Below are 20,223 nucleotides of genomic sequence, written 5' to 3' on the forward strand. Positions count from 1 at the left end.
TTCTGGTCATCACTTTACACGCCTTTTGCACAAAAGGATGGAGGCAACTAAATCAAAGTCTCACCACCACCCTTCCTCTTCCTCCCATCTCTCGATTTCACAAGTTTCGCATCAAAGGGATGATTTCATTTTCAACATGCACCAACGTACCTAGGCGTGTCTAAGACATTCCCCGACTAGCCTTTCCTGTCAGATTGAATGCTCAGTACTCCAACAAAAAAAGAAAAAAAGAAAAAAGAAAAGAAAGAAGTTCGCGAAAGGTTCATCTAAATACAAGGACGGAAACACTGGTTGGTGTTTTAATATTGTTGCTGCTTTCTTAAAAAAAAAATAAAAAGCTTATTTTGAATTATTGAAATACGTGATCGCTTGATCTACTTCCGCCCATAATTCACAAAAAATATTTTTCCTTGAGCCACTGACCAAAACAAGAATTGAATTTCTTTTGCAACAGCTGGATTTTCTAAACCATAAGTTTCTTAAGAATAATAAGGAAAAATCCAACAATTAGAAGCGTTTGCAATTGTCCATTTTTCTCTTTTCTTCCTTTTAGAACGAAAGTGCGGCTTGTCAATCAGACGCGTACATCAAATCCTCCTCTCGGTCACAAGCGGGAGGGTAGATAGCAAAGAGTTTTTTAATTTTAATGTTTCTAAAAAAAATTTTCGGGAAGGGGGGGATTACCCACAATGCTTTCGAGCTCCAGTGAAACTGCTCGTTGATTGGCCATCTCCGCATTAACAACATCCACGATTTTTCCCGAGACTGCCAGACGTCGACCTTCTTTTTGTGCCGCGGCGCTCCTCCAGATCCTTGCGCGACCTGTTCCGGCGCCCAGCCAATCGCGTTGGCTTCTGGGAATCACGCTTTTAATATCGAGTTCGACAAAAGGGGGAGTGAGGGGTTAGAGATGACGGGGTGGAGGTGGTTGGGAGGTAGGGGGGAGGCGTTAGATCGCTGAGTAAGTAAAACAACACGTGGACTGTGCAAACATGATTTATTTTTCTAATTTCACAAAAAACAACAGATGCATCGGTTCAATCTTTCTCATTTGCGCGCCCACTGCCGCAACTCTGGTTTCCACGCAGAGAGTGAACAGGGGTCCTCTACCCCCCGTTACCCTCCCACCCGACAGACACTCACACTCTCTTTTTCGCTCTTTCTCTTTTACCTTCCAGTTCCGTCTTCGCGATGTCATAATAATTACTCAAAAGGAGTTGCGAGGGGCAAAAACCAGTGGAACAGCTGCGTTTCTGCAGTAGTCGAACCTGCCACTTATTAATATAGCTGCCATCCTCTTTTTTTTTTTTTTCCTTCCTTTTTTTCTTTCAAGAAAACCTTTCCTCCAACAGGATATCCCCGCCAGTCTCAAAAACATGTTTTCCATTTTCCCCCAGCACCATCCACCTCTGTTCGCTATCTGGCCCCTTACCCTTGCACCCGCGTCCTAATGTCTCCATACTTATGTTCTTCGCATCCTAATGTCTCCATACTCATGTTCTTCACGTCTGTTCCTGTCTCTATAAAGCCATCGCAAATCTTGTCCGACTCTACAGATACATCACGGGACCCTCGTGCGCCGCGCGCCAGCGCTGGGTGGAGGAGAGTCGCTGATACCCGGGGGCATCGCGGCGGCACGATGGGGGCTACCCCGCTGACGGACACATCCGCAGATACCTCCAAAATATAGGTAAACCGTCAGAGAGTGCAGCAAAATATATTTCAGGGTTAAATGATACTCGCTTTCACTCCCTATCTCATTAGTTCAGACACCATCTTCAGCAGACTTTTTTTTTTTGGCATCGTCAGCAGTATTTCTTCTCTTATTTTACTTACCCGAGAGCAAGGGAGGAGCATTATGTTCTGTGTCGAAATAATGAAGGGCGGGAGAGAGAGAGAAGTGGGTAGTTGGGATAGATGGAAGGAAGGTGTGGGTAAATTATGAAGTACTCTTGATGCTTTTAAGGACTGGATGAACTGAGGGAAACAATCAGAAAAAAAGAAACAGAAAGGTACAGAAAAAGGAGGGAAGAAAAGAAAGATCAAAAAGCACTATTAATATGAAATAACTGGAGATTGGTTTTTAGTAAGGACATAATCGAGCGCGGATTTTATTTTCTTTCGCGGTGTTTGAGCTCATGGGGTTCCCGGGAGTTCAGAACGTGGAGAGGACGTAGTAGGACGTGAAGCGAGACGTAACACACACACACGCGGGCAAGCACAAGGAAACACCTACATATACATCAATCCATGTCTACAGAAAGAAAAGCAGAAAGAAACATCTTGAGTGCACTCACAATGCACTCTCTCCGACCCCGCGAGGGTCTAATGATGAAACAAACCTCTAAACGACAGGAAATGGCGTCCGACCTTCAGCCGTGTTGGACAAAGTGTACAAAGAGGGCGGAAGCTGCAGAACACGACAATCGAAGACTGCAGAGAAGACACAAGGAGAAGGGCTTGATGAGGGAAGGGTAGCGGAAGACAAGCCAGTAAACTAGTTCTCCCTTAACTCCAGTTATCCATCCCTACCACCACCACCACCACCATCACCAATCTTGCGCTCTTTGTTCTAGTCAGCCTCTAATGAGGTGGAGGGAGGAGGAGTAAATATTCTCTCCACCCTCCCGTCTGTGACTGATTAACCGTAGAAGGGTGAGGTAGGGGGGCATTATCCCTCCTCTAGTACACTTCCCTTTTGCTAACTCCGCTTTGATCTTTTAACATCAGCACGCGCGTCGTCAGGTCTCGGCTAAAGGGAGGTAGTCCAGCCCCCCCCCTACCTCCCTCTCTCTCCCCTTAACAGAACGACCAATTCGAGGGAAAGATAACTTTTTGTTTGCCTATTAACTTTCCTGATGGCTTTGTCCCATATTCAAAGGTACTTGACACGCATATACAAAGTAGGGGATAGGGAGTGGGTACAGGCAACAGACAAGGTAACGGTTCGGCACTGCTCCTCTCTTCTTGGGAACTTTTCGTTCAGTCGTTTATAAAATCCAGTCATCGTTCCCAAACATCCCATCGCTGATAAGAATAAGAATGTGAGAGAGAGAGAGTGAACGGAAATATTTTTTTAACAAGAGTACAGCCTATTAATGTCCCTGTATGTAGCGACGCCAGGGTCGACGCTCGTCGGTTTTCTGTGTCCCCCCATTTCCCAGCCTCCCCCTATCTCCACCCCACCACATCATTCCATCACTCCACTACCCCATCACGCCACCTACATGTCTGTCAGCATCGTCAGAACTGGAGAATCCAGCAATCCGTCTAATCGAAGCAATAGCGTGCCACGCCGAACCTGAAGCTCGAGAAAGCTTTTGACTTTCCCGCGCTGAACTGACGTCACTCAACGACTTCGTTAACTTCGACGTCAGCTGTGACGTGAGAACGCCCAATGACAACATGGCCCCTACCCCCAGTCCTCTCGACACACGCTTTGGATCCTTCAGAACCTGACTGTAGGATCCTCCACCTCCTACTTCGGGACTTCAAAGCATGGACCTGCAGTCTCAGGTGACCTCAAAGCATCTCTCTCTTTCCCTCCATCTTTCGAGAGTTCACTTCTCCTCATTGTCTAAAACAAATTTATTCGCTGCTCTCTTGTCCCCCCTCTGCATCTGTCTTCCGGTCAATGTAGCAGCTGTTGGGGGCAGACAACCACGCGTTTTGAAAGTCAGTTCATATGTCATCGTTTTTTCTGTTTTTTTTTTTTTTCTTTTTTTTTGTAAGTTTACCCTCTTACGCCAGTCTACATAGTTTCAGAGTTCCCAACCTTAAGATGCTCCTAAGTAAAGCTTAATGGTTTCAGACTTAAAAGACTTAATTTGCTGTGAAGCTCGACTTTTAGGTTTCAAAGCACCGCAGAAGAAACATTTGCAATCGCGAAAGTCTTCTACTTTCCGAAAATATCCCCCAGTTCAGAGTTACAATCCTGGCTCAAACACTACACCGCAAAAAAATCTCTTTAGGGAAAATAGAGAGAGAGACGTCAAGCCATGAAAAGCTTAGGGCGCAAAAAACCAGAAATGTGTTCATTCAAAATGTTCTCCTTATAGCTGTTAAGATGTATGAAAAGTATGCATGAGCAGTTTGCTTCTCCTTCCATTTCATCCACCACCACCACCACCACCAGCAACATCCCCACACCTACCCCCTACCGAGCTTTTTTCAGACATGAAATGGGTTCACTTTAAACGAGGGTTTACAATGACAACACCCCTCTCTAAGATGACAGCCCCCCCCGTTCAGAGATGACAACGCCCTGCTTGACTGGACGAGCGGCTGGCGAGGGTGGATGTTGCTGTGTCTGCTGCTGATTCAGGATAAAACACAGCGCCAGCTTTCTGATCGCCACATCTTTCCATCTAATTACTTCCACCATAAATCTTCTAGTTTCGCTTTCGACGCCATGAATAAAAGACTAACGTCATAAGCCATTCTTTAATTCCCTTTTGGGGGAAAGATGGCAACGAGGGGAGGGAACTGGGGATGTTTTATGGCTGGCTGAGATTAGTGTTGCTTTCGCCTCCAACAGCGAGCTTGGAGGGAAAAAAATACGATAATGATAAAGTAGATTTTCTACCACCGCAGATACGATTTCCTGCAGGAAACAAAAAAATCAAATTGAAACTTTAATGTGCGAGAATATTTTACCACGTGATTTTTGTTCTCAGCGGTCATAAATTTCATAATTTCTGTCTTCTTTCTGTGAGTAATGGTGCGGTCTTATTTCAGAAGCTTTTCTTCCATTTTGTAATCCTTCGTAACAACCAGATTTTAGCTGTGCCCAAAAATAATGCCGGGGGCTCCTGCCGGTGCGAACAGCCATCACAATGTGTAAAACAGACGGTTTGATGCCGTTATTACCATTCAAAACTTACCCACACTCCGGCGCCTGAGAATCCCACAATTGCCTCTCATTTTTCAATTCCTTCTCAATGTTTCCGCTCAAACGTCAGCCCCCATCCATCTGTGAAATCACCTTCCCTCCATCCTTTCTTCTTCCTTCCTCCCTACACCTCCACCCCTCTACAGCCTCTTTTCCTCCCTCTCTCCTTCTCTCTGTGCTTGACATCAAAGACTGACAAAGTTAGCAGCGTAATGAACAAAGATGGCAATACCATATCCCAAGACATGGGAATAAAGACATAAAAGCCTGTCAGATCCATCGGGCAGGCCCAAAAAATTGAAGAAGATGAATGTTTTTCAGTTTTCCTGTCTTGACAATGCCGGGAGAGATACAGCATTATTTTGAGTTATGACATACGGGGGGTGCGGTAATGCCCATGCAGTTCTCAAAGGGTTTCTTTATTCAGCGGCTGCTTTTCTCAGCACGAGGAAGCAGCCAAACTTTTGTCTGGGGAATTCTCAAACTTTCCCTCGCGGAAGAGAAAGCCCTGGCCTTTGAAAAAGAAGTTGGCAGTCCGACTCGCGACTGCCATAAAGCTCAAGAAAAGACCAGGCGCTTTTTGTCAAGATTTCTTGTCCTCACAATTTTTTTTTTTTGGTCAGGGTGTGTTTTAACCCACCATCTTTGTGGTCTGAAATCTGGAATCCACCAAATGCCTTGTTGGCAGAATGATCTTTGACTTGTGACTTGTGGTTAAACCAAACCGATCATAGTTCAACCAAATGTCATCTGCAGCTTAATCCAAGAAGTGATGGTGAAACCTGGAAGTACTGTTTGCTTCACGAAAAATACAATAAAAAATAAAATACATTTGCACACGAATTAGCTAAAGAACAGTTGGATGCGAAATGTTGCAGCGTGGACGAGATGCAAGCCGGGAAACATGGATGCCTACGCAGTTTCTTGAGCACATTATCTTCATGCCGATCCTAAGAAGTAAACACACAGCATTCTGATGGTGAAGAAATTCACCCTGGTGCGCCCGCACCCACGCAATCTTCTTTCCAGATAAATATACTCCACTCTATGCCGGGGAAAAATAGACTAGTTCAAGGTGTGTATGTGATGGGGGAAGAGGGAGAGGGGAAAGGGGGAGAGGAGAGAAACATTAAAAAAAAAGAATCATTGTGTATTGCTTTCTAGAACGAGCGACCGCTAACAGGAAACATATGATCACTATAATTTAAAAGAAAGAAAACGCAGTTAGTGTGGAAACACAACAGTTCTTTGAGATGTCGACTACTGGTGGGTGTGCAGCCACCCCGCCACCCCTACCACCGGTCGTGTAAACACAGCAGGTGTTTACGTCGTCTAGAATCATTCAGGCTGTTCTCCACATCCACCCGAGACTTCGCAGTAAACTGTAAAAAGAGTGGCATTATTTGCATATTAAAAATAAGGCACTTCCGCCTGTCTGACTACTGTAGCGGCTTGTAACACATGTTCACAGGTGTCTGAGATGAGCTGAGAGATTAGGGATGGAGTTGGTGGGAGGGATGGAGAGAAGACAGGGTGGTGTGCTGGAACGCGAGCACTAGTATACGAAATAATTATTTATATGGAGACATGGCACAGGCGCGCGTGAGCACATCCACCCACACACAGACACAGACACACACACAAACACACGTATGCATTCACATATACTCAAATGGATGAGGGATGAGGTAAGAGAAAGAGGCAGGCGGAGAGAAACAGAGAAAGAGTAGAGGAGGTTAGAAGGATGAGATGATGCCAGCAGAGACGTCCATAATACAATGACGAAGAGGGGATGAAAAAAATATGGTGGTGGGTATGGATAAGAAAGAAAGGAATGAAGGAAGAAAGGAAGAAGTGATGGGAAAAAGAAAAGGAAAGGTGAACTGAATCCCTCAAGGTACCGTGTGCCAAGATTGAGGCCCCTAGAAAGGTTTTTGTAGGGACATGTACTGTGTTTATTTTCTTTACTAAGCTGTAGGATGTCTTTGATGTCTGTTGCCTCACAGTGTGCTCACAGTCCTCACTATGATATGTTCACAGCTGTAGGTTCACAAGCCATGAAGGATTCACGTTCATAAATAATGAATAACTGTAATGAATACAATAGTTGTGAATGTTGTGCGCATGCGTACAAGAAGGAGCAGAAGTAACGCGAGATGCTGAGAGAGCGATGACCAGACCATCACAAATTCAAAACAAAACAAAACAAACCAACCAACCAACCAACCAACCAACCAACCAACCAACCAACCAACCAACCAACCAAACCAACCAACCAACCAACCAAACAAACCAACCAACCAACCAACCAACAAACCAAACAACCAAACAACCAAACAAACAAACAAACCCCATAGATCATCACACTGACCGCTGCTATAATCTTGTCAAGAAGAAATGAAACAATTGCCTGTGTTTCACTCTACTAAACACTCCCAAGAGACTTTAGTGTTAAAATTGTTTTATTGTCTTGTTTACTCCAGGCTCACCTCACGGGTGCTACAGTCGTCCCTGCGAGCCAATGTTTCTTCCTCCTGAGCTCCGCACTTCCGTTCTTCTCTAAATGAAGTTCAGGTCAGACAAGCGTGAAATAGCTTTGTCTGGGCTATTTACTTCGTATTATCTTTGTCTCTATCTCTCCCTTTTCTTGTCACACATGAATGCTCATAAAGTGACAGACAGGCAGACAGGCAGACAGACAAACAACTTCATTCACCATGCGTTCGCTGTCCTTTAAGGGCGACAATACATAGCAGTAAAGATAAACTTCTACAAGATACCTCCGCCAAAAAAAAAATCTGAAAACCTTTTTGAGATAAAAAGGACTTTGTAATAATTCTCTACTAGACGCGTGCCGAGTGGACAGAAAAGAGATTGTGCAATGGAAAAGGAGTGTAGATGGAGAACAACGAGGAAAGCTATCAGATAAAAAGGAAAGGAGAGAAAGATGTCTACAGTGAATCCTCCTCCATTGTTTTCCAGACCAATAAGCCAGCTGGCTGCTGCAGAATAATTACCTGCAGTGTGCATTCTGCACGTGCCTGCGACGTTTCTTTCACTTAGTTCATTCATACTTCACAGCCACCCGCTCTGGCATCCGTGGGGAAGAGGCTGGGACGCCGCGCCATTCAACCTCTTCCGGGTGCACCAAGCACCCGCCTCACCCTTTCCTCTTTATGAGCAACCTTTCTCCGAACTCGAAGCAAACAGAGGCAGCCATCTTCATTCAACGACTTTTTTTTTGTTCCCCTTACTCTAATGTGGAGAACTCGTCGAGTCTAACCTGTCTATATACACTGTCTACACCATCTTTGTTGTGTCTATCACAGGTCAACTCCATCCCCTCTCTCTCCCTCCTCCGTTTTACTCACCTTCCTCCCTCCTTTATTTAAAGGGATCTTCCCTTTTTTTTTTTCATCTGTACCCTAGCATCCGCTACACTGTCCACTCGGCACAAGCAATGGAATCCTTCAAAGGCGTTAACCCTTTCTTTGCTATCCCCTCCATTTATCCGCGGGGTCGCCCGGCCCGCTGTGCCTGCATAAGATGCCAGAGAACCGGAAATGTTTCTCGTGGAGGGAGTTTAATGTGGCGGGGGACACCGCAATTTTAGCACAGGAAGTCTGGTGCCACTTGAGTCTGGGCTTAGATCCTGGCTTCGGCGACGCATAATGGCACTTTAAACTTTAAACAGAAGACCCCCATTGTGCGCGAGGGCAAAAATTAAAACTCCTTACATCCTTCTTCCATTGCCCGTCGCTTTGCCTCTCTCGCCCTTCGTCGCCGCGACCTCGCCAGTCCTTCTCGCCGGCTTTTCAAACTTTTCTTTGGCTGTCGTGTCTTGTCTCTTTTGGTCCTTTGACAGTTGGGGCCGCTCTCGCTGGCACCAAGAGACAACGGCGACATTGCGGTGTTAGCCTCGGCCAAGTGTGCCGATGAATTCGGGATACGTGAACAAACCAAGACTCCGCTGATCTCCCTTCTCCAACACACAACATCGGGGGATGGAAAAGGGTAAGGAAAAAAAAAAGGAAAAGCAAACAGAATAGGTAAAAGACAGTCACGTGACCTTGCAGTTGTCGGGAAATTAAGAGAGATCCCAGTTTTTCTCGAGGGGAACTTACCTTCCCGAACACTATAGTCAGGTACCCAGCTGTCAACTGTAGCGGGTATCGAATCCAGTGTATGCATGCACCCTTCTAGTTCTCTCTGGGTACTGAGCTGAGGTAAAGCAAAGCCTGGGGGTGAGGATGTATGTCTGCTTCATGATAACGGTTCCTAATCAGAGACTGGACAGAGATATGGACAATGAAGGAAGAGTATTCTAGCTGTAATAGCGGCTCTGGTTCCTGTTGTTCGGACACTAATGTCCATCTTTCTGAGTTCGGAGCTGGCTGCTGTTCACGTGATGTAGACACGACAACACGTGCTCGCGCACTAGACATCAGAAGCACTGTCAAGGTCTGCTGCTCTAACTTTCCGGCCTCTTGTGGAAACATACTGCGTCTATTAAACTCTGTAAATAACACTATTGTGTAACTCCGCGGTATATTCGCAACCAAAACAACCCAGCAGCAACAACAATACACATCGAGAACACGAGGACTGGTAAGGGAAATAGAAGAAATAAAAATGTGGGTGGAGTCGGATTCTTTCCTGCCACTTGATACTCATGAATCCCAGCATCGTGATAAAATAATATACGAGTGACAGACAGACAGACAGACAGAGAGACATACAGACAGGGAGGGAGAGAAATTCATTAGTACAATACACGAAAAGCTACCGGCAAAAAAAGTAATAAACAATAACATTACAAAGGGACACAACTGTTGGAGTTTGAGAGACAAGATCAATGTCGTGGTTTGTCCTTGCACCCGATGACCTGTTACCCGCTTTTCTCCGTTCGCAAAAAATCTAATTTATTGCCCATTCCGAGCTTTCGCCCACTTTTCACGGGCGTCCTGGATTTTTTTGTTTTTATTGTGACTGGCTGGGAGCTATGTCCATCAGCAGCAAAAGCAGCAACAGTGGTTCAAGATGAAGAAGTCAATGGAGACAATGTGCCAATGGACGGGAGGCGTCCTCGCTGGCTCACCATTTCCCCAACAACATCTTTTTGTGGTGCAGCTGCAGCCATGTCCACAGCTTAGTGAGAGAAGAGTGCCAAGGATGGGCACTTCGAGAGGACGGTTACAGAGCTCTCCTGCCTGCCAGGTCATCAAAGAGGTACCAGGGGTCCATCTGGTCAAAGCCACGTGACACACATGAAGACAACAAGCTTGATCGTCCTACACTGACCTCACGGCAACCACCCTGTGAAATGTGTCAGGTAAACTTCGCCATCTTTTCCGCAGTCTTTGTCCCAACAAATCTCGCCACAAGTTGCGACTATGAGGGATTGATAAATGTCGATAAAAATATATAAATAAGAGGACAGGGTACAAAATGAGCGCAAGAAATATTTTCCTACCTGCTGTTGTCAACGAAGGCTTGGGCGTAGGGCTTGTAGTCGAAGGGGTTCTTGTATCCTGCCCACATAAAAATCAAATGCAAGATCAGCAACGGATGAGAGGTCAATATTTAGGAACACGAAAGGACCAAACTACGAGGAAGAAAATAGAAAAAAACCAGTGGTGAGCAAACTGCTCAGGAAGTAGGAAAAAGAAGAAAATATAATAAAAGAAGATGAGAAAGCGTGAAAGACGACATGATGATGATGATGCTGAAGAACAAGAAGAAGAAAAAGCATAAAAATACATAAAAAGTAATGAACATAGTAAAATAAGTATTTTAATTCAATAAAGCTACTGTCTCCGAATGGCATACAAACTTCATTACTTCATGGACTATAGCATCTTCAGACAAAAGGACAGGAAGGGGCGCCATTAACACCGAGGACATCCACGAAGACGGAAGAGGGAATGGTCCTCAAAGAAGGCGCACAATGTTGTGTTAGTGGCCGGTCGCTGGATTACGGGCCCCGCGCGACAGGCAGCGTATAGAAATGGGGATAATTCTAACCATAGGAAACGTCAGATCGAACAAATACAACTTTCAGACAGACAGCCCTAGGCTAAGAAGAAGAAGAAGAAAAGAAAGAGAAAAAGAGAAGAGAGATATTCATTCTTTGCGTGGCGAGAGAGAAAAAAAGAAAAGGGTCAGACAAACTGCAATCCCCGTGTTTCGCCAAAATCTCGATTTCTTTGACGCACTCCCCAGCTCTTATCCCTGGCACTCAGACAACGACACTCTCCCCCTCCCAACTCGCCCCTCCACCCCCATCCCTACCCCATCTCCCCGGGGCTCTTGCCCCTTCCCCTAACCTCTTAGCATCGGGGTTAGTGGGGGGGTGGGGTGGAGGAGAGGGGACGCGACGTGGGTGGGTGGGGTGGAGGAGAAAAGGACTGGCACTTGGTTCTGTTTCGACTTGGGTGAATTTTGATCAGAGTTCCCCCAAGCAACACAAAAGAAGCACTGAGTCACTGGCATTTGGGCAAGGCTGGCATCAACACGTGGCTAGTGGACCAAAGATGGAAGAAAAGCCGGGGACAAACGAAGTGATGCCTGCCATCGCCAGCCTGTCTTGGCCTCTCTCTTCCCCCTTACCCATCTCTTCCTCCTCCACATCCTCCCAGGTCTTGAAGACAGCAGGCGAGCGAGAGAGAGAGAAAAAAAAAACGAAAAAAAAAGAAAATGTGACAGAGAGAGAGAGAAAGCGAGAGGTGGATGGGGGAGAGGGTCAAAAAACAGACGGATTTGCCTCCTCGCACCCATTTGGATCCACAGAGGACAATACGTTTTTCGCGGGCTGGTGGGGAACTTCGAAATATTCCAGAGCGTCTGATTGTGTGGCGGCCCATCCTTGTGGCCATTAGTGTCAGAAACGGGCACACGGGCCCATACAGGGGCCGCGTCTTTGGACGCCAGAGAAAATCTATAGTAACAGCCCAAGAAAATGGAGTCTGATGAAAGGAAATAAAAGCCAAATCTGGCGCAGGAAATGGAACGCGTGGCGCGACTTTCGAGGTCTGCAAACAACAATTGTCAGAGGCAGCGAGGTCCAAAGTTTGTTCCATTATATCGCCTCCAGCCGTCGAGCTCTGTGCGGAGGAATGCAATATTGAAAGAGACCACAAAGAAATCTCAGGCCCGCTGCTTGCAAAACTCAATTTCTATGCAACAATTTTGACAGAGGGTCTATGTTTTTGTTGCGTTCCTCACTCCCTCCTACTTCTTTCAGGGGAAGGTGGGTAGGGGAAGGGAAGGGGAGGGGCAAAATCAATGGGCGGCCTAATGAATGATGCACCAGACAGACGAACAGGAACAGAAGTAAATGCAAATATGAATTTCCGCTCGTGTCTTCGCGGTCCCCAAGCATCCAAAGGCGGCCCGCTGAAAGCTGTAAAAAGGGAAATCACTCTCATTGTTGTCGCCCTTGATGTGCTGCCAACCCATCCAAGAATTAATCCTCGCGTCGGTGTCTACAGTAGACGATGACCCCAAGCGCGCCCACACGCTCGTATGTACGTATTTATGTATGTAGATGTTGGTTCATTTACAATCTGTGATACTTTCACACATTTTTCTTTCATTTCACACTTTCTCACCACCTACCCCCCAAACCGTGAAAATAAAAAAGGAAAATAAAACTTCTGCCTCGCAACAAACACGACTATTAATAAAATAGATCGTTGTATGATATCTATCTGTCTGCTAGCTTGGCTCGAGCTCCCCTGAGGGCCCAACTCCACAATTTTCTTCATTTACTTTTCAAAAACTCAAAACTATTTGCTGTTTGCTCAGGCACGCCGGCTTATTCTCAAAAGACTCGAGCCATTGCAAGCCAGAAGAGAGCGCCAACATCCTTCTTCCCCCCTTACTAACAAAAAAAAAAAAGTCGATATCCTCCCCACACACCCCTCCCCACTCTCGAAAGCCTCGGCTATCCATCCCCCCAGCCTGCCCCTGTTCGGCGAACGATGAATGATCGCGATGCGGAGCGCGCGTGGGAGTACTTCCGTTACGTCACATTACGTCACATCCTAAGCAGGCTCTTCGTTTATGCTGCGGCTGTTGCTGCTGCTGCTGCTGCCAGCGCCAGTTGCTGTAAAGTGCGTGAAGACGAATGCGCGTGCTTGTGCTTCCGCAGTTAATGTTGCTTCGTGACGAGCGTTCACTCCAGCCATCAGGACCGTGTGGCAGCCGACAGTCGGGGCGCTGGCTGCTCGCTGGCTGGTGTGACATATTGAAAGACCTGTCTGCGCATGCGTGGCTGTGGTGTTGTTAGCAACGTGAGCTTCTTTATTGAAATTATGTGAAGGAAATTAGGTAAGCGCCTTAAGTAATGTATCCACAGACCACACCTAGACATGGAGATAAGGTACTAATATCGAGACAGAATATAAAGGATGTGAAAAAAAAACCCAGAAAAAAATAATAGATTGCAATACTGATCTTTATTACTGTTAGGGAGATCTGCACAGAAACATATGTGTTGTTTGTTTGTAACCGGTTGCTTAGTCAAGCCCCCGACACACGCAGACTTGCCTCCCCTTCCTCTCTAATAACGTCTTCATGTCAAAGATTTACGCCTCTACCCCTGTCTTACCGGGTAGCTGGGTTTCTGCCGCCCCACCTGGACGCCTGCTACTCCCAGCAAGGCATTAAACTGTCAATTGTTTCCCCTGCGAAACCGACTCCCGTTTTCAAATTTGCAGACATGCTGTTGTTACGAAGAGGCGAAATGTGAGAGAAATGCGAGGCCTGAAAGCCGCTCACCACCCGACGGCTAACACAGGTTTGCGCAACAGACGCCCACCGCCCTCAATGTGGGCCGTGAAAGTGAGGCGCAGGTGTGGGCCTCTTTTCTTCTCTTTTTCCCTTTTTTTTTCTTTCCTCTCTCTCTCACTTTTCTTCCTCTCTTTCTTTCATCCTCGAACGGTCTTGGCTCGCCAAAAATGACACAAGACCTGAGATCGGAACATTTGTCTGAGCAAGACGACCAGCTGGAAATACTTCAAGGCAAGAAGACAACGAAGGAAGAAAAATCGAAAAAAACACCCCTTCCCTCATTTCTCTCTGTTGACTCGAGCAGTTAGCAAAAATTAAGCAGGCTTCAAGTTCTCCTCTATTCGGAGTGATGGGAGACAACAGGAACTTAGAAAGAACATCCATACATCCTCCGTTGCCCAACCCCGCTGAGCTCTGCCTGGCTGGAAACGGCGAAGACAAGACGGGTAGAGTGCTAAGAGGGGGATTAAAACAAATGAAAATGATAATAAAAAATAGGAAAAGCTTTTTTTTGGCCAAATCTTTACTCATAACTTCTCTTTTCGGCTGCTTCACGCACGGAGTGAGAGAGCAGGATGAAGAGCCTGTCTGTTCTCCACACAAGGAACTGATGTGTGCAAAAGAGATAACGCGGAAGACATATTGGTTGAAACACCTCCCTCAAACTGACAACGGCTCGTCGGAGAGAGAGAAGGACTGAGTGAGTTGGGGGGAGAAAGGGAGGAGGAGAGTCGGGAGGGTGAGCAGTAGCATGACCTTATATAATTGGTCACAGCGGAGTTCATTTTGTAGCGCAGGCGGTTCCTGCTTGTAACCGGCGGGCGGGAGGAAAACACAATACTGTGGCAAGCGCTCTCATTAAGGATGCAAGACGGAGAGGCTTGGCACTTAATGAAACGCATGTGTGTACAAAAGGCTATCTTTTAAAGCATTCCTTCCCGAGCGGGAGCAGACTCTTAAATTGAAAGTAAAATCCATTGTAATATATCACTTCCTGTTGTTCTTAAAAAAAAATTTTTTTTTAAAACTTCCTCTGTTTCTTCTCGTCTTCTCCACAGAACTTCTCTCTCTCTAACAAAAGCCAGCTGGCAGCGGGCAGACGAATACACTCTTTCACAATCCAACCTTTCAGCGAGCGCTTCCCTTACTTCTGAGCTTTCCCTCCATTTCCCATCCCCACCCCACCGTTCGTCTCTCCTTCCCTATGTCTGTCACTTTAATGAAGTTTAAAGCCCACCTACCCCACCGCCATCAAGGCACGGTGCCGTACAGGAAACCAAGAGTGGGATTGGGCCACTCAACAACAGCAGCTCCGCCTTGGAGGATGGATTCTTGGTGGACTGTCCATAAACTCGACAGGTTTCTACAATGCAAAGATTCCTTCTCGACAGGTTTCTACAATGCAAAGATTCTTTCTTTCTCTCTCTTTGTCCTTTGATTGTGGTATTTAAGTACCTCCGGGTACAAAGAAATGAAATGAATGTACAGGGAGGTATCACCACCCTGAGAAGTATTGGAGTGGAAGTAGAAGGTGGATTCTTGAGGAAGAACAAGCCGAGAGAGATATTGAAAGAAATGCCCAAAGGTAAATAAATGTTCGAAATATCAACAACACCTGAGCTACAAGGCTACACAAGGTGACGTCGCCTGTCCCAACACCACCGACACCACCACCACACCAGGCGCTGCTAGGGTCGCCTCCCCTGTCTAGCACCAGCCTCCGCCAGCAGTTCAAGCGCCGCTCACTTTAAACCACAACCACGGCTCCCACTCATTAACTCATTAAACACCAACCTTTTCTTCTTCTTTTTCTAAAAAGGGAGGTAACAATGCAAAGCTGCCTCCCCACACCCCACACCACGCGACTGGCAACAATCGACTCAAACATCACAGTTTGGCGGACAGGCGAACAAACCAGCCTGTAGATAGTTATCAGAGAATAATGTCGGCCTTTTCTCGCTCCCTCCCCACCCTGTTCTTAACGGCAAACATTTGCGTCTGACTTTGTCTCCAAAGATAAACGCGATTACCGAGAACAATGCGAAGTATGAGATCAACAGGCTGAACCATTGTTCGCCAAGAATCGCTTCATTGTTTTCGTCAGCATATGGTTTGGGATCCTCCACCATCCCCACCCGACCTCCCCACCCGTCCACTGCTCCCAGAAGTCTGCGAAAGGTGGCAAAGTTTGAAATGGAATAACGACTGAAATGTTGTAACACTGGGGTCAGAGTCTCTCTCTCTCATACACACACACACTCATTCACTTCTGTTTTCAAAATGTCATTTCCATTTTTTTCTCTCTGTCTATTTTTCCCTTCTGACATTCTCTCTTATTCTCAATATTTTATCTCTTTTTTTGTCCCCTTATCTCTGTTTTTTCATGTGTATTTTTAATGTGACGTGCATGCTGAGTGTGTCTATGTGTGAGTGTGATTGTGCGTGTGTGTGTGTGAGAGAGAAGGGTGAAGTGGAAGGAGGTAGCGACTATCGTGGCACGTTTTCACACCATTGAGACTGGCCGTGTTGTGATAGGGACTATTTTGTGTCCAAATATGAGCCACTTTATCGCCAGCTCAGCCGGGGGAAGAAAGGTAATGACTGTTGCGACACGAGCAGGAAGTTTTTTACTGATAACGGACCTGTTATTCGTCCTCTTTTTTTCTCCCTTACATAATTGTCCATTATTCGCCATTTCGGGCGATAACACTGGTCCTTCTATCAAACAACAAACTGCTCTTGAATTACTGTATTCTGTCTAATACAAAAGACCACGCATGCGCCGGCACCTTTCACCTTCTCACTTCCTGCTTTCAAACACACTTTGCGATAATGGTGTAAATAAAGCTGACGATGGGGTAATGAAGGACGGGGAGATAACCCTGTTGTGTGACGTCACTTTTGTTATTTGCGTAGCCCCCTCCCCGACCCTCATCAACTCCCATCCCTTGCCAACCCTCGTTCAAAAGGAGTGAAATACCCGAGAAACATCCCATCAGTGGAAAAACCGAGAGGGAAGTATCTCAGTTTCTGATTGTAAAATTATTTCCCAGGGTTGATGTCATTCATGAGGACAAGGTGTTGATACACTCACGAACAAACAAATAGTCCAACAGGTTTGTCTTTGTTGATGAACTGAGAGAGAGACTCTCTTACACACACGAGTGTATTTATTTAGATATTTGTATAGAGATAGTCCTCGGTAGATGATAAGTTCTCTTTCCTGCCCCCGTCTTTATCTTTACACACACACATGCATCCACACACAGTCTCTCTCTCTCAGACTCTTACATGAACGTATGTGTGTTTGCCAGTGTGTCCGCGACGGTGAGAACGTGTAATGACACGTGCAGTTTGGAATGTGTTTGTGTTGGAAACTATTAAAAGTGTCAAGATAAATTAAGGGCGTTTGGGTCAGAACACTGTCTCGTATTAGAATCTGACAGTGAAATGATCTCACTCTTCACCCTCCTTCACCCGACTACAATGATATCTCCCACTCCGCCCCACCTACCCCGACCGTCCCGCCTCCTGTATCTCTCCTCCCTCCTTCTTTCCCTTGTCCCTCCTCTCTCCTTCTCTCCCTGTACAGGCTGTACGTTTCTTCCCTCACAATAAATGACAGCTAAACAGACCTCAGGTCCTTCTGTCTTTAGAGGTAGTCATCATCATCCATGCAGTATTTGCTGGTACTAGCTGATGTCCAGATAAACTGGTCTGTCAATGGAGCTGGGTAGACGTTGGGGGGAGCTGGGTAGACGCAGAAGTAGCTGTTTCATCCCCAGAACCCCCTGCCCCCCAAACCCATGCATTCTCAAACGAGAACAGTCAATCCTATGTTGAAAAAAAGTACACACAGATGTACCAGAATATTCCAGGGTTATCATTTTGTAAGAAACAGATACCCCATTGTTGACCATACCGGACCCGTTCAGTCTCGTTCAGAAAAAAAAAACAAACAAATTTTAGTGACATGTCTTGCTCTGAGTTCTGAGAATAAGAGACTCGGGGGGTTATCGCCAGGGTAGTCAGTGTTAGTCTACAACAACAAACACTAACATGAGGGAGGATGGTGCACCAAGGGGTGGAGACAGCCCTCGTGTCTGGCAAAGCGACTACATCATCGCCTGCTCTAGCTCCTCGATAAAATAAAAATTAACAAAATAATAGTAATAAACCCCCCTGCGAAGATGATAAGCTTTTGTGGTGCCTGCTAAAAAGGAGTTGCAGCACAAACAAATTGTGATGACACGATAATGCATCTTCGTCCACTTGCTTATCACTGAAATGGAGCTTGGCTGCAAGACAAAACTCTTGTTGACACTTACACTAACAGAGAGAGAACAGTGAGTGTGGGGTGGGTGAGAACACTCCCCTCCTACAGAAATATGAACTGCACGCACACAAACAATGAGACGAGGAGAGGGACTAGCAGCTACCCCCGGTCTCTACTCCCAAGAAAGTGGCTTCACACGGACTTGTTATCTGATACGATTTACTGACACGGGGGACCACACGTCCGCCAGCGATGTTTGTTTGGTGTTTTTATCATCAAAGAGTTTAGGCCGATGAGGTAAATGGGTTTCGATTGACCACACAGTGGTAAGGATTTCCATTAAGGTTAATTCAGGGTGGTATACGGGTGAGCTACGGGTCCATTATTTTTATTTATTTATGTTGTTCCTGGCGGTGACAATATTGCCTTTTCTGTTTAGTGGTTCACCTATCTGGTCTGTACATGCGTGTGTGGGAGAGAGAGAGAGAGAGGGGGAGAGATAGAGAGAGAAAGAGAGAGAAAAAATGTGTGCACGTGTTTAAAATGAAGTTGGAACTCTTTGATATGTGCTCAGTGTTTTGAAACTTGCAAACATGATATTTTCACATCCTACTCAGTATCACATAGTCCATAGCGGCTAAATTTATTTTAAACCATATAGAAAATTAAAAGCGATTTTTTTCGTTTGCTAGGAATAAACAGATAAGCTTGGCATAAACACACACACACAGAGAGACCAGAATGCAAGTCTGGATACGTCCACCCCGATGCAAGCACTGCCCGTGCTCAGCAACAGTCTGCCTCACCTATCAACACCGAGGGCACCCAGAAAAGATAAGGCACCTGAAGATGGCACCCTCCCCCATCCACCAACCCTCCAATCCACCCCACACCCACCCTGATTGCACGATAATCGTGTCTGGAGTTAAGATGGCGGTGCTGACCCTGACAAAGCCGCTGCCGTTGCACTGCGCAGCATTGTAGATGCTATCACCAGCCTCCCAGGTGTTCAATAAAACAACACCTTATCGATTGTGGAGGTAGAGAGAGCACTGAAGGACACACGCAGAAATTTATATTTATCAAGCGACTGCAAACATCAGGTGCACAGGATGGGTTGTTATCTCAACGACAAGGCGAGGACTAGAAGAGGTAATTACCGACTTTTTTTAAAAGACGGGAGTGCAAAAGCATAATCAAGAAATAAAGTAGAGATTGTATGTACACAGAGGAGGTAAGTGACGTGCAGTCAAACGGGCGGGTAGTAATATGCAGGAGCATACGTCACCGAAATAACCGCAGATAAATCAGATTTTTTGAAGGTATGGAGAGAGCGAGCGAGGTAGCAAACGAGTGAGGTGGTGGGGAGAAGAATTGATGTTTGACGCCGCCAGCAACTACATTCACATCACGGCAAGGCCCTGTAAACAGATGCCACATGCAGAGAAAAAACAGCGACCCCGAGACGAGAACTGAACCCAGGACATCCAACCCTCACTGTTTTTGACTAACCGTTGCGCCTCCAGCAAACAAGTGAGATAGTGAGGATGATGTTTTCTGTCAAGTATGTGACTAAGACTATTATCAAGGCAAAGCAAACATGTCACATGCATAGAAAGAACATTATGCCCGAGACGAGTTCTGAACCCAGGACACATGATTCTGACTGTTCATATAAGAAATGCGTCTGACTAGCTTACCAAGATGTGAGATACTCACGTGTAATATTATCTAAACTTTCTATCCGACATCCAAAATAAAGTACGGAGAACTTTTGCAATAACATTTCTCACGTGTTCCTTGCTTCTCACTGACCTAGCTTGGCTTGCACTAACAGCAAAGAAAAGCTTTTTTCTCCTGAATCCTTTCATCAAGCAGCTGCCGACACGCTTGTACAATCACCACCTACAGGTACACGTGTTCATCCGATAAAGTAGTTCTCCGTGGTATGCACTGAGATACACGGAGTGGGGGAGTGCTGGTGGTTTGCAGGGGAGGGAGGAAGAAGCGCGTGCATTCTTTGAGGCTTGTGGGATGAATGAGGCCTTGTCATCACAGGGAGTGTGTGTGGAAGTCGGATTATCCAAGGTCCAGGCCATCTGGCCCAATCAGCTCCCAGATGAACTTTCCCGCGTTGGGCACGGGTCCCGTTGAGTGGGGTTACCCTCTCTCTCTTGCACCCGTACGCCGATAGGGGGCGTGAGTAGCACTCGGCAGCTGAGCACCGCTCACGTGCAGGTCTGCCACGTGTACAAGATGGCGG

General features: G+C 46.2%; 1 protein-coding gene across 6 annotated transcripts in view; it reads right to left on the reverse strand.

Moving 5' to 3' along the window:
* LOC112560811 (transcription factor SOX-6-like) overlaps positions 1-20,223 on the reverse strand; it is a 245,536-nt gene that overhangs the window by 40,814 nt on the left and 184,499 nt on the right. For all 6 annotated transcript variants that reach the window (XM_025232876.1, XM_025232872.1, XM_025232871.1 and 3 more), the window contains one exon: positions 10,365-10,422. In XM_025232876.1, the coding sequence (XP_025088661.1) occupies positions 10,365-10,422 (58 nt within the window). The remainder of the gene's footprint in view (positions 1-10,364; positions 10,423-20,223) is intronic.

This window comes from Pomacea canaliculata, linkage group LG3 (genome assembly GCF_003073045.1).
Source record: "Pomacea canaliculata isolate SZHN2017 linkage group LG3, ASM307304v1, whole genome shotgun sequence".
Taxonomy (NCBI): domain Eukaryota; kingdom Metazoa; phylum Mollusca; class Gastropoda; order Architaenioglossa; family Ampullariidae; genus Pomacea; species Pomacea canaliculata.